Source organism: Serinus canaria, chromosome 13 (genome assembly GCF_022539315.1).
Source record: "Serinus canaria isolate serCan28SL12 chromosome 13, serCan2020, whole genome shotgun sequence".
NCBI lineage: Eukaryota > Metazoa > Chordata > Aves > Passeriformes > Fringillidae > Serinus > Serinus canaria.
The window spans coordinates 126,557-141,106 of NC_066327.1; the positions used below are offsets into that span (position 1 = coordinate 126,557).

Sequence of the window (14,550 nt, forward strand, 5' to 3'; positions counted from 1 at the left end):
GAAATAAAAAAAATTAAATCAAAACCAATAAACTAATGAACCTCTCCCCTTGCCCCCTTCAAATCCCCTAAACCGAAAAATAAGCACAAAGTTCCAGTTACTCAGTTGGAAGGCATTTTGTTGTCGAGTGCCATGGGTTTAGACGAGTGAAGAATCTCTGAGGATCGGCGTCTTCTTGATGATATCTGCCCTGCTGCTGCTTTGAGGACCAGGTAATAAAATAGCATAAATTAGGAGGATACTGAACTCAAAATTGTCAGAGGTAGCCAGAAGGTACCTGCTATTGTTTAGGTACAGCAAGGATATGCTGGGGACTCACAGATGGCTTTTCAGCAAGTCAGTGTAGATTCCTCTTCAGCTCCCATTGTTGCTGCTTCATCAAAGTTTGAGAAACATGATCTTACTGGAAGTTGATGAAATCTGAATCTTGCTAATCCAGAAAACCAGCTTATTTTTACAAACTTTTGCAATTGTTTTCTTGGTGGTGGAGTTTGGGGTTTTTTTTTTGTCTAGGAGGAATGCTAGTTCCCCCAATAATAGTGCTGTAGTGTTTGTTCTTTTTCATCTTCCAACACAATCACCATGACCAAGTCAAGAAGAAAAACTACTTGTGAGAGTGCACAGCACTTGAATAATGGGATTTTTAATAGTTTCAGGAAAACACTATTATTCATATAAATATATAAAGGGCCTGTGCAGCTGAAGTATTCATCAGGGTTTAAATATCTATCCACATTCTTCTTGTATTCTTTACAACTTCCAGTCAGCTCAAGCACTCTTCCTGTGGTCTCAGCATCAATGCTGGTAAAAATTATGTATAGTCAAACAGATTTTAAGGATGAATTTAATCTCCAGCTGCTTGTGCTGCTGCTTCCTTTCTGCTGGCAGGAATTGTAATACTTAATATATACCTTGATCATCTACCTTGAGAAAGTGGGTTATGCAACTGCAGTGGTCACTGCTGTTCTCATAAAAGGTGTATTAGTGGATCTCAGAAAAATAGCATTTTAATCAGATTTATTGTAGACTTTATGGTATAATCCAATAATATAAAAAACCTCAATGAAACAGAAACCTCCAAAGGCTATATTGCCTCTTGTGTGCTTGTAAGGAGCATAGTGCGTGTTATTAAAACTTCAGTCTAGTGAATTATAACTTTTAGATAAAAAAGAATAGAAAAATGGAGAGGCTCAAAAGAGTAATTCATCAACCTCATGCACTGGAAAAACACTTGGTTTTGAAGTTAAGTGAAAATGTGAAGGAAAAAGAATATCTGACTTAAGATCTCAAAGATGTAGAAAATAACCAGCACTCTACACATTAGCAGAGCATTATTCAAAAACAAGAACAGTCTTTTGTGGTGTCTATACTTTTTTTTTTTTTTTTTTTTTTTTTGCAACAGAATATTTGACTGTTCACATTAACATCCCATTTATTTCGGACAAAAGAGGAAGCTGTTTGGCAAGAATCCAGAAAAATGGAGTTTCCCAATTTGTGATTTTCTCTCTGCACAGCTGTTTTTACTTAGAATTGTAAATGGCTGGTTTTCCCCTGGGGCCGTTTGGGTCCGATCCGACTAGCTCTGGACCCTGGCCCCTAGGCGCTTTTACAAAGACAAAAGCAAAAGATGGAGGCTCTCTCCTCTCGGGACCAAAGTCCTATTTTTATTCCTAGATAGGCATCACCTTGGGATTCAGGCGACGTCCAGGGAAGAGAGAGCCGGGGGGGGGGGGGAAGGGGGTGGGCGGGGGTCTCCTCCCGGGACATTCAAGCTCAGGTGGAGAGGGGGGCGGAGGAAAGGGGCCACAGCCAATGGGATACAAGTGAGGAAGGGGCGAGGGGAGGAGCAAACCTGGAAGAAACCACTACCACCGGGGCTTAGGGGGGGGAAGACGATGTGATCAGTGCAGATTAACAAACACCCCGTGCAAAACCAACAACTAAATAAACTATTTAGTGCAATACAACATGGAGTATTTCTTGTCCAAATAGGAGATTTTACTTTGCTAGAGGAAAGAATTTGTGGAACGTTTTTCTTTGGGTACTTGCAATGGGTATGAATTGGAGCGAAATACCCATTTATATGTAACAATTGACTTGCATTATTTTTGGTGGAGGTAAGTCCGGAGGTCTGTTATTCCGGTTGCACTCTGACATATTTTCATCTGCTACTAAGAGGGATAACTATAATTAGGTTATAGATGGATAATGAGATGATTGGCACTCACAATTAAAAGGTAACTATTGTGTGAATATTAAGAAAAGCTTCAAGTGATGTATAGTTATGTTATTGTAGTTTAAATGTCCTCTGTTCTCCCCATAGTTCCCCTTCCCCCCCCATTATTGCCATCAGACAGCCAATGTTATCTACGGTAAAAAGGTGCGCACAGGCACCCCTTGCATGGGGCAGTTTGGAATTGAAATCTTGGTGCTTAGGGGGTGTGGCATGGCAACCTGATCTCCAATCAAGTTTATTAAAAGCAGTTTCCACCGATAAATAGCAAAGAAAATCTGACTGACAGACTTTGGGAGGGGCCAGGGTTAGCCGATACCACCCCCCCCCCCCCCCCCCCCCGGGGTATAAAAGACTGAGCATCCATCTTGAAGATGAACTGGCCATGTGGTATGCACAAGGGGCAGTTCCTAGCACTGCAGCTTATTTCTTTTGTAGTCCTTTGTTGTATTTTTGTTAAGGTTTAATAAACCTCTTTAAATTTTCAAAGTGAGCAGTTGTCTCTCACATTAGAGAGGTGAGAAGGATATGGCTGTAGGGAGTAGCCTTGGAAAGCCAAGGGCAAATTTGAGAGCAGTTACTCCAGGTCTTCATGTTTCATGTTGAGTTCTGAGCTCAGGAAGATCACAAATTTCTGCTCTTCAAACCCTAGTCACTGTTGAATGAGTGGAGCCACAGGGTCTACCAGCAACATCCAACCTTCATCGATCTCTGCTGAGCAGGGCATGGAGAAAAGTGATGCATTACAAAATTGCTGGACTGAGTGCAGTCATAAGTAAGTTCTACTTTGCAATCTGGAGACTCTTATTAAAACTGCTTACCACACTTCTGGCTCAGCTTTTTATGAACTAACAAAGCAAGTTCTCTTTCCCTTCCCATCCAATTTGGTCACCCAAACCATTTGTACCTTTCATTGAACTTTCACTTTCCTGGAATGAGAGAGATTCGAGTTGTAAATACATGCAACTTCTGATGCATGTAACAAAAGTATTTTGTGAGGATGTACTTTCCTCATTGTGGACATAGTTCTCCTATATTAATTTTTGGGAGTTAGCTTTAAAAAAAAATTTAGCAGTCACTTCCTTTCATTTGCTGATCATAGTGAAAAGCAAACTCTGACATTGTTTTGTTAGTAATGTTGGAGAATTCATGTACTGGGTTAATATGTCAGCCTTTCTTACAATAAATAGTATAGAATTGTACCACATTAATGAGAATAATTAAACTGTAATGCAATTAAATCTGTATCTAAGCCCTGAAACTTCCCTGTGAATGATAGCTCTTACTGGTTCAACTGTGTGGCAAAAAAGCTTGTACCAGTTTTGTCCCAGATGACAGTCAAAAACAGTATGCAGGAGGTATCTCATGTTCCACCTGTGTCCAATGGCAATTTGAAATTTGGCTGAGAAAAACAGCTCTTTTCAGAGAACAGAGAAAGTCTGTCTTCATGCATCAAAGCATTCCTGGAAGTCTTGGCTCTGGAAACAAATGTATCTCTTTTGTGAAATATCTTGGTGCTAGGAATGTAAACTTCTGTGGTTACTTTGGCTTGCCTGTATTTATTAAGACATCACACATGTATTTTACTTGTTGTGGTTTAAGAATGGTATTCCTCAATTGGAAACATTGCAAACGAGTTGCTTGCTCGCTCCCCTCTCCTCTTCCCCACTTTGATGATCTGGAGAGGAGAACTGGAGACACAAAAGGCAAAGATCATGGGTTGCAATAAGAACAATTTACTGGAAACAGCAGTGAAAAGACAACAACCAGTAACAGCAACAAGACTAATAAAAGAGTGTACAAGAAACGGTTTGCACCCGAGTTCTCAACCCCGACAATACCTGACCATTCCCTCTGCCATGCTAACCGAGCTGGCAGTCAGCCATTTCCAAAAAAATGAGGTGAGGTGCTACAGAATAATCTCTGGGTCCTGGCCATGCCTCCTCCTGGCTCCTGCAGAAATTAAACCTGTCTTGTCCAGAACCAGGACACTACATTCTTTATATCATAACTTCCTTTTTGTATCAGTTTTATTATCTATGCAAATGGCTGCCAGGTAGCCTTCCTTTAGTGGCACACTTGTCTCAAATAAGGCAAGGCTAAGATTTGCGTTAAATAGAAAAACATACTTTTAGTATAGGCTTCTTTACCATACCCTGTAATTTATGCATATATTTCTTTATATACAAGTGGTGTCAGATAATTACAGTGCAAATTTTGTAAAGTCTGTGTACGTGTATTTTTGTTTTGAGGGGCTTTCTCCCTTCCCTTTCCCAAAAGCAGAGAGATCCATAATAAAAAGTGTGCCTTTTTTGCACCATAACAAAGCTATTTTTCTCAACAGATGAGTATGCCATGAGAACATACCGTATTGATGAAAAGGGTATAAATGGTGTGTCTGCCAGTGATGATGTATATGGATGTGGCACCAACTAATTTCAATCAGACAGAAAATTAGCACCCTGTCTAAAATGTGGAAGAAGAGTTTAGTAATAAATGTGAATTGTAGCTTTGTAAAGCATCTTTACCTCCTAAAGCCCAGGGAAACAACAGACAGTCTGTGTTTTTATGAGGTATTTTCAGGCATTTCTGGGAATCAGTTTTATAGTTTGTGTAATGGATTGCCATCCATAGAGATTGCTGTTCAATTTTTTTTGAATGCCTGCCCTTGAATTGACACCTGGTATATTAAGAGTCATAAAATGCCAATAAGACTGGCAGAACAAATGCCTCTTAATATCTTCCAACAATCTCAAAAATCTATGCTATCTATTTTTTACTGCCAAGCAGAAAGAACAGAAACATACTGACTAATTTTTACGAGAACAATAATCAGACATCCACCAGTAAACATGAGTGTAGGCCAGAGGAAAGCAAAGAGGAGACCTTTTGCAGGATAAAGTCTGCTTAAAATGACGTTGGTCTGTGTTCCTCCTGGGTCATAGTAACACGGGAAAGTCTGGTATTTTTTGAAATTGCTTGCAATTGTTTCTATTCGTGCTTTAACTTCTTTAGAGTTCTCCAACTTGTCTGGGACGTATGAGCACTGAAATAAGAAATCAAGGTGATTCACTATAACAAATAGTCCAATTAAAAGTTTTTAGTTAAGTCAGATTGAGGGAAAAAGTCATGCTAGTGCTAACAAAATCTTCTGTGGTTTGGCGTCCCTGGAGATCGTCTTGGTTTCATTGTGTCCATTTGCCATGCCACTCTTCCCTGTTTCCATCATATGTATATGCCCCTAGTCTGCAGATTCACAGATTGGAGTTACATTGTTGGAAACCAATAATGTACATGCTAAAAAAACCCCTACAGTCTTTGACACTGTCACTTCTTTATTACAGTGCCAAACTCCAGTTCCTAATAGAGCTTCTAGGCACTGTCACAGTGGGAAAGTGTTTGTTGGCCAGAAATTCACAGTGGCTTGTCAGTGTGCACAAGAATGAAGTTGTTTCACTTCACACTTCTGGTTGTAAGAAGTAGAAAAATACAAGCATGGCTGTTGGAGGCTTCCTACTTGTCTTTGTTAAACAAAACTATTTTGACTTGTAGTAATAATTCAGAGTTATTTAGTTTTCAGTGGAAATAGACTTTGAAGCAGTAAATTTTTTGTTGTTTTTTGTTGTTGTTGTTCATAAACTTTTTTTTCTACAGTATTATTTTGTGTATATAATAATGCTTGAATGTACTAAACTGAAGCCTGGCCAAGGCAAAAGCAGGGATGGTTCCTGACCTGAAAATTTTACTTGCATGAATGCAAGTAGATAGGACATTAAGAAGTTGCCTGCCCTTGCAGTGAACAAAGCTCTTGTTTCCATCTATGGTAGGTAATTTCTGTTTGCTCCTTCATTGCATGTAGCTTTCCCTGAGGCAGTCATTATAAAGACAGGCATTAGCTAGAAAAATTCTCTTCAGCTGAAGTGGTTTATGCTATTAGGTCTGCCCTGTGGGAAGCTCTAATCTATATAAATGCTTTGCACTTTTAATCTGAGCATATTTGTTCTGGATTCTAAAAGTACTTCAGTCTCGGGCATCCAAGATTCTGAATTTTCACTGATTTGTTTCTTCTTTCTGTCTAAAATGTGCATCATGTTGCAATTTTCTCCTTCTTTATTCCCTTCTTCATAATATACACCAAAAAAACAAGTAAAATTGGGATTTGTGCTCTTACTTTGTATGGTTCTAAACTTGATGTCTTTTGTGCTAATTCAACAAGCAACTGAGCAAGCCACAGCTTATAAACCATTTGTTACAATGGGTCTTCAACTGGGAGACCTACATATTTTACAATGTTCATAGCTGTTGTATATACATGTTGGTGTAATTCCTTTAAAAGTATTAACTTAATATTTAATGTAATATTTACCAGAAAATACAAAACTGTAATTTCTGGAATGTTTAAAAATTGCCTTGGTTTAAGCCCAGACATTAACATGTAAAAGATGAGTGACCCCTGCTGTTACTGTGTTGCTTGGTTTAAAAATTATCAGCCCTTCTCCTCAAAAGTGTTAGACAGTAGCAAAGAATGAGTATGCAATCTGTGTTGCAAGTACCTTAGGATTTCTTTCCAGTGTATCTTCAGTCTGATAGAGCATAACCTCCTGTCCTGAGGCTGTCAGATTAACCCACACCTGTAGACAGGGATAAGGAAAGATTTCCTCATCCTCTGAGCCTTTGTTGTTTGGGCAGAAAACTTTGTCCTTGATGTTGGCTTTGAGTACCTTGCACACAGTTTCTGTTGTCCAAACACTACAAAAACAAAACAAAAGGTATTCCTTTGAAGCTCATCAGAAGCATCTGTTGCAAGTTGCATGTGAAAATAAATCTTTGTGTCCTGGCTTGGCTGGAGTTCATAGCTGCTTCATCCTGCTGTGATGAACTGTGCCCACCCTTAATTTGTGGCTGCACCTGGAGAAGGGCTGCCATAGTGAGTAAGTTCAGGAAAGCATTTTTGTTGTTTTTGCTGTTGTCTTTTATGCATTCTGTGGTTTTCAGTTAGATTCTGACCTCCCCATCTGTAACCAGCTTCATGTTATTCAAGAAAGAAGTATTGCTATGGATTTTAAAATTTGGTAGTAAATACCTGGAATGAAGTTCACATCATGTCTTAGAAATATTTTGACTGATTTCATTCAATAAGCCTCAGAACTCAGATCTGTTTTCCCTATTTTTCTTTATTGCATGGGCCTCTTGCTATAAATAAATAGCAGGATTTTTTCTAGAAAAAGTTAATTTTTACTGTTGCTTATCTGTTTTTCTCAAGAGTTACTTTTCTATTATTGATAACACATTAAATTTTGCTCAGAGAAGTACACTTTGGTGTCAAAGAAAGTTGAGAAAGAGTCTCACTCCAGTTCTTATAAAACTACTCTTGATACATGCATCCATCTTTTGTAATGTAATCTGGAGGCAGAAAAATAAGTATGTGAATTACTCTATTTTAAAGAGAATGTATTTCAAATAGTTTTGAGATTAAAGGTGCTCTAGCAAGAAGAATGAGGTGGTGTCTTTGCTTTCTCTGTCATAATCTTAAAACATGAACAAGTGAGCCGCACTCCTTGTCTTGTTGCTTTGATATTTTGCAAATTGATTTTGTGTGTGTAAGCAGAACTCACAAAATTAAATAAGAGGGTGGGCATTTGTAACTCCTTCAGTGTTCATTATGTTCTGTAATATTTGGTGTGGCAGCCTGGGTTGTTGAAGGTGCTCGTTTCTTATGATGAGTAATTTGGAAGTAAGATACAGATACTTGAGTGAACAATTTTACCATGACTTCTGTTGATCAAGTTTTATTAAACAAGACTCTCTCCTGCCCTTGAAACAGCTTTTTTTAACTGTTCCTATTTATGCAAGACTTGGCTTTTCATTGTCAAGCTTTGATAAGCATGGTTGGCTTTTTGATTCTAGAGCAAATGTTTTGATTTAGTCTGTTTTGTTTAGCCCTGAGGAGAATAATTTCCTCTTTTTTGTGCTCACATGTGCCTCATGAATTCTTGCCACACTTTCTTCCTCTTCTGTTTTAAATCCTTATGAGCTCTCTGAGAGCACTTTGTCTATTGTACAATGTACTTATGTATATTTTATCACTGTTTTAAATTACTGTATATGATGCTAACAGGAAAAAGAATAGCTTTGTTTCATAAACAAACGGCTCTTATTACCTCTTAGTGTAAAAAGGCACAATGGTGATCCCAATAAAAAAGTACATCATCATGGAGCACGCAACCATTCCCAGTCCCAGGCAGAGGGCTCTTGTCTCCCCTCGCTTTTGTGCAGTCACCAACTTCTTTCCCAGCATGATTTAGTTGAGAAACTTGAACAACCTCTTTTTGGTGTAAAATAAAATAAGAAAGGGAAAATATCACAGTTATTTTAGTTACGTAACAAGTTTCTGAAATATAATATAATTGGTGGCAGAACAGCCCCCATTTTTGCAAAAACTAGAACTAAAAAAAATCCAACCAAACTTGCTGTGTTTTTTATTATCATTAGATTCTTCTTTTAATTTTAAAATTTATCATGTAGTACCTTAATAAGCGTGCATGTGCGTGTGTGTGTGTGTGTGTGTGTGGTGGGTGTGTGTGTGTGTGTGAAAGCCAGGAGAGTAGGTAGAAAAACCTGGTAACTTCTGGGGAGAATTCTGTCAACATTCCAATTGTCCTTAGACTTAATTCAGTCTGTTTTCTGTTGCTTCTTCTCTGAAGTTAGACTTGTTTTGCTGTATATTGGTAAAGACTGCATGAAGGGAAAACCTTCGCAGAGTAGAAACCTTTTTATATTATTCTTTTTCTTGTGGAGTAGTTTGAAATGGTGTTGTCTTATTTCAAAAGAACTGAAATAATTAAAAATTTAACATTTGAGATTTCTGACTTCTGCATGTTTGCTTGGCCTTGTCAATTCAGAGGTGCTCCAAACCTGCTGTCTGAGCAGTGATGGTGTAACTCTGGGGAACTAACTCTTGGGCAGAAAAGTCTGAACCTGAGCTCAGAACTGACTGGCATTAGCCCCTCCTCTCCTTTGACAAAAAGCATTTTAAATGATCCACCATAAATGATCCATAATGTTTTGTTGAAGAGAATCTGAAAATTATTGCCATAAGTCCATATGCCATTGAATCATTATGAGTGACATGCAGGTTTCTATAGAAATAGTCCAGAACTTTCACTGCAAGTTCAACCCATCGCCAGTATCTGCTGCACTGACAGCTGTGATTGCTCACACGTGGGGTTTTGTTTTTTCATGAAAACATGGGAAAAGCTGTTTTTATGGAAATGACAAGACTGGCATGATTTGTGTGGGCTTTTTGGAGATAAGAGATGAAAGCAGAGCAAAAGGAGAAAAAAAAAAGACATTCATGCCAAATTAGATTTCCTTTCTGTGGTGCACAGCTTTAGGCAGTGCTTTTACAGGATTTTAGTTTCAGGTGTGTGCAACTTCTCAGTGTATATCCTTACTAGCTGGGCTTCAGGATGGCATTGCTCCTGCCTAAATCCTCCTGTGTTCAGACTTAGGTTTATATACAGTGTAAGATAAGCACAAGCCAAAGTTGGCAAATAGGCTCTTCAGGTTATCTGTGAGCAGATGTTCTCCAGCTTCTACAGGCAGGCAGAGCTGCAGTGTGACTTCAAGTCCCTACTGACAAAGCTGAATTTGGTGTAAGATGAGCTAGCCCTCGAAGCTATGAGCATCAGCTCTTAAAGGAATGAATGGAAATATTCTGAATGTTCTTTCCTTTCCTGCTATTTCTGGTTTTCCCTTGTAAAAGTGCCTCACTTTGACTGTTTAATGATCAAAGGAAAAAGGTATTTGAAAATTACCATCCTGCTGTTTTTAGACTGCTATAACACCTGAATGTTAGTTCTCTTAGCAATTAAAATATAGTTGTCTGTGGACAGTAAAACACCTCTGGTCATTTAGCAGAACTTGTGGTTAGTTGCAGATTTTAAGAATATATTTTGAAGTTCGTAGTATTTGATATCAAAGTAAAAGGCTGGTTTTAGGTGTCCCTAGAAACTAAACGAGTTATTTTTAGAACACTAAATTTTGTCCACTTTCATATTAAATCCACTTTAAATAAAACATCCACATCCACTGTGAATTTTGCATACAGCATTTTGAAAGGAACTGTTTTTCTGATGATCACATATAATTCATTGGCACTGTAAGAAGCATCTCAATTTGAAAATTGCCACAGATGAACTTTTCTTGTTTACTGCCATTTGAGTTTAATACAGAAGGAGAGCTAATGCCTTTAAGTAAGGTTGTACTGTGTTTTGCTTGTTCAGTGGGGTTATAGGTAGAACATGTAGCAAATGCTCCCAGCACACTCGTGCTGCCCCTGCATATTCAGCTGTAACTACGTGGAGAGGTGTGTGCAGCAAGGAAACTTGCACAGTGAGTATCAGTGACTGTTCCTTGAAACCTTCCATCATTTCTTTTAGTTTGGAAAATGGGAAATAAAAAACTTAAAGAATTCCAAAGTACTTAAAATATCAGAATACTGTGAAACACAGTACCTTAATACCAATTGTTATTAAACTGGCTCTCCATTACATAATGTGCAGCTTGGGCATGGAGGGAAGTGGAATAAAGGAACATTATCAGGCCTGGAGCACAGGCCCTGAGACCAAATGGTACTGGAGTAGCAGGTCCTTATAGCATGGTGGGGAGATAATGATAGATGAGTGAAAACCTGTGTAATTAGTAAGAAATTCTTACATACAGAAACAATTAATAATCTTTCATTTTCTGTAAGAAATTGAAAAATGAAAGGCTGGTACTACTGGTGACTTGTGGAAAACTTCTAGTGTCCTAGAGCTGTTAACATACTGAATTTTGATGAACCATAATATTTACGGAGCTGCTCCATTTACACTGAGAAACAGGGGTTAATCAACCCCCTTGTTACATGGAAAACAAGAACTGTGGGACTATTAACCAAGGAATTAATAAGAAATCTAATTGCTTCAAAAGTCTGCCTGAATGCCAGCCACACATGCAGTGGATGTACCATGTGGTACATCCTCCTAATAATCTAAAACTAGCAGACCATCTCTTTAAGACACAAAAGGAACTTTTATGTGTTAATAGGAAATTTTTCTTAAGTAGCCCAGAGTTTAAATGCAGTGTTGTTCCCCTTCACACCAGACAGACTGCCTGACCCTGGCTCTCTGCAAGGGCTGCTAAGTGATGCTGTTTGCCTGTGTTCCCCCACTTCAGATAACAGCTTCATCCCAAAGGGAACAAGGACATGTAAATTATGCAGAGAATGTTAACAAGAAAGATTCATCTAAAAATATCACCCTAAGGGCTTCTATAGACATAAAAAATAACCAGCTGGGTCTTCAGGCAATGTAAAACAGGGGTGCTTACATCATTGTTGTGTTGCTGTAGCAAATTAGCTGTAAATGTGGTCCCTAAAACTGACTTACACATTTTCTGGTGCATTTTTTTCTGCTTTCAAATGTCAAAGACCAGAAAAACCTGTAACACTATTTCGTGCATGTACAGAAGAATTTAAGAGGAAACACAGAACTGCAAAGGAAACCCAAGTGTGTTGTTTTTTTTTTTCTTTCCTACATAAACGTTTCTATATACTACTGCTGAAAATACTTAATTTTCTGGCTCTCAGCACAAAGTAAAGTTGCATACATATAGAAAACCATATTTACTTGGAATTTCTTCTTTGTTTTAAAGGTTAATTTTTTTCTGATTAAATGTATCTTCTGTGTCCTTGCTCTGTCAATGTATATTAGAAGGAGCATTGAAATAGCTGGTTTAGTGTTTCCTCTGACAAAACAATTAAATCTTTTAAAATTAAACACTGATTGGTCCAGGAAGTCTGAGTAAAATTGAATTGGAAGATGTTGAAGTGTACAAAGCAAGGCTTAGTCCAGCCTTCAAGAGAAACTGTAAATGTATTTTTGTACTGCAGATTTTATGCAGTGGTTCCAGACCTATTAGGAATGTATAAACTGCAATTGTTTTGATAATGTTCCCTCTGCCTAATCTTCTTCAATCCAGGTAAATTATACAGTACATTAGCTGTGTATTTTTGATGTATAAAAATTGCTTTCATAGCCGCTAGTGATAATCTTAGGGATGCCATCCATTCAGGTTTTGAATAGTCCCCTATTTTAATTAAAGAGATATTTGATACATGGCGGGAAGTCTCTACCTCCTCCTACTCTCTCATCTTTTCAGGAGTTTCCAGTGGTGTGACCTCAGACTGGACCTCTCTCTCAAGCTATTCAAGACTGCATAAGGTATGAGTAGCACTGATGAATTTACCTTGCTTGCAGAAGAAAGGCTGCTAAATCCCTCTATTGACTTTAAGTTGGGAAGAAATATTAACAGTGAGATAGGGTTGAGGTTTTTTGGTTTGGCTTTTCTTTGAGCTGATTTATCCCACACTATATGGTGAATCTTCAGTGAATATTTATGTATTGCTTTCAGATGAACACTATGTTCTAATACAGCATCATACCAAGAAGAGTGATGCACATCATCTACATCTCTAAAGTGATGAGGACTTTTTAAACAGGCCTGTACCTGTTGGCCGCTATTGCTTCTGCATGCAAAACAGCCATTTGTTTTCCCTGCCAAATGCCAACTTAAGCCATCTTGTTTTATTCTCAAAACATCTTGTATAGACAAAATAAAAATTGCCAGCTTTGCTGGATTTGTAAGAGGAGCACAGTACTTTGTGACAGTTTATTGGCCAAATGTTTTTTGCAAGAACCAGTGGACAAAAGTTTTAGATTTATAAATATGAGCTCTGTACTGGTTATGTTACTGGAACAGCACTCATATTTAAATACTTAGAACTCTCTGTAGGTAGAGTTATTTGGATCATTCGCACTTACTTATCTGTTTTCCATGGGTACTTCAACACTGCTTAGATTCTTCCCTTCTCTTTCAATCCTATGCTCATCATTTTCTCATCTGCTGCCCCATCACTTACCACAGGCTGTTGTCAAAATTGCATTTCTGTTAGCACTTTCTTTCCTTTTTCCAGTCTCTAGCAGTTACAGGCATTTCTTGCTGGTACTGGGGAAGTGTGGAGGACAGGGAACATCAGCTTTTTCATGACTTAGTAAGCTTTCTCTGTGTCTGGGACCACAAATACTGTATGTTACAGAATGAGGTGATGCTGAGCCTTAGTGGAAAAGTGCACAGAAAAATATCTCATGTAGTTGTGTTGGAAACCTAAAGCAGCAATATTTTGACTGTGTAATATGATACAACTTTTTATTTTATGAAATATGCTGTATAATTTTGCTTTATTACTGAACTGTTTACCAGATCTGCCACTAGAGTGAATTAAAGAAGTTAAATTTTTAATTGTCTAAAAACATATGCAGTTGTTTAAGACTAATTCTATTAGCTTTTAAACATAGTAGTTCATAAAAAAAAGAAAAAGTGGGGGAAAAAAAGACAGAAGTTACTTGATTAGTTCAGCTGTTCTGAAATCTTTCTGGAGTACTTTTCCCTTTGATTCTTTGCTGTAGAGGGCTGCACAGAAGGAATCAGTTTAAGACCAAATTTTTGGGAATCCTTCAAGAGTTCATGTGCCTGGTTCCTCTCTAACTTAAGGGTAGATAAGCACAACCTCTAGAGTAATGCTGAAAACCCAAAGCCATGAAACTTCTAAGAACAAAAGTGCATTTACCATTAAAATGAATAAGAACTATGGTCTTATATGAGCTACAGGCTCTTAATTTATGAAAATATTATTGCTATCTTTGCTAACAGTTGGGAAGAACGATCAGATTGCATCCAGTTACAAAAGAGAGAACTCAGTCTGCATGCTACAGAAAAGTTAGCTGCCCTGTCCTCCATACTGCTGCAGACATAGAAAGCCTTTTGCTTCCCAGAACACTGTACTTTTAAAAACATAAAGCTATCACATGCTCCCAAGGAAAAAGAGTTTTTTAGAAATAAACTTACAATTTTTGATGAAATGCTGCTTTCTCTGATGAAAAAAGTCTGTTACATGACAGACTTGGGATAGCAGCGGAGTTCAGAGCTGAAAGGGATTTTGATAATTTTTTTTCCTTTCCTGTATGTTGCTGGGTTTGCCTTGCTGTGGCTGAACTCCTAACTTAATTCCCCTATTACGAAGCCTTTTGTAACCATAAATGGTAAGGTATGAAAGAGCACTGTCCTTTTGGAAATTAATTGCTGGAAACCAGGAAGTTACAATTCTAAGACTGAGGTTTCTCATACACTAGAGCTCCTTTACAATGCATTCTCGTGGATTTGTGTTAAACTAGGGGCCCACTCCATTTGTACAAGCCTTTTAGTTTAGAAATCTG

General features: G+C 38.0%; 1 protein-coding gene across 1 annotated transcript; it reads right to left on the bottom strand.

Annotated features, from left to right (window-relative positions):
• Nucleotides 1–3,949: 3,949 nt before the first annotated feature.
• Nucleotides 3,950–14,345, bottom strand: LOC103823773 (putative calcium-activated potassium channel subunit beta). Its single transcript, XM_009098921.4, has 4 exons — nucleotides 14,183–14,345; nucleotides 8,395–8,558; nucleotides 6,787–6,982; nucleotides 3,950–5,279 (listed from the first exon to the last, which is right to left on the bottom strand). The coding sequence occupies exons 2-4, from the start codon at nucleotides 8,529–8,531 to the stop codon at nucleotides 5,010–5,012; spliced, it is 603 nt and encodes a 200-aa protein (XP_009097169.1). The 5' UTR covers nucleotides 8,532–8,558; nucleotides 14,183–14,345; the 3' UTR covers nucleotides 3,950–5,009.
• Between the last annotated feature and the right edge of the window lie 205 nt (nucleotides 14,346–14,550).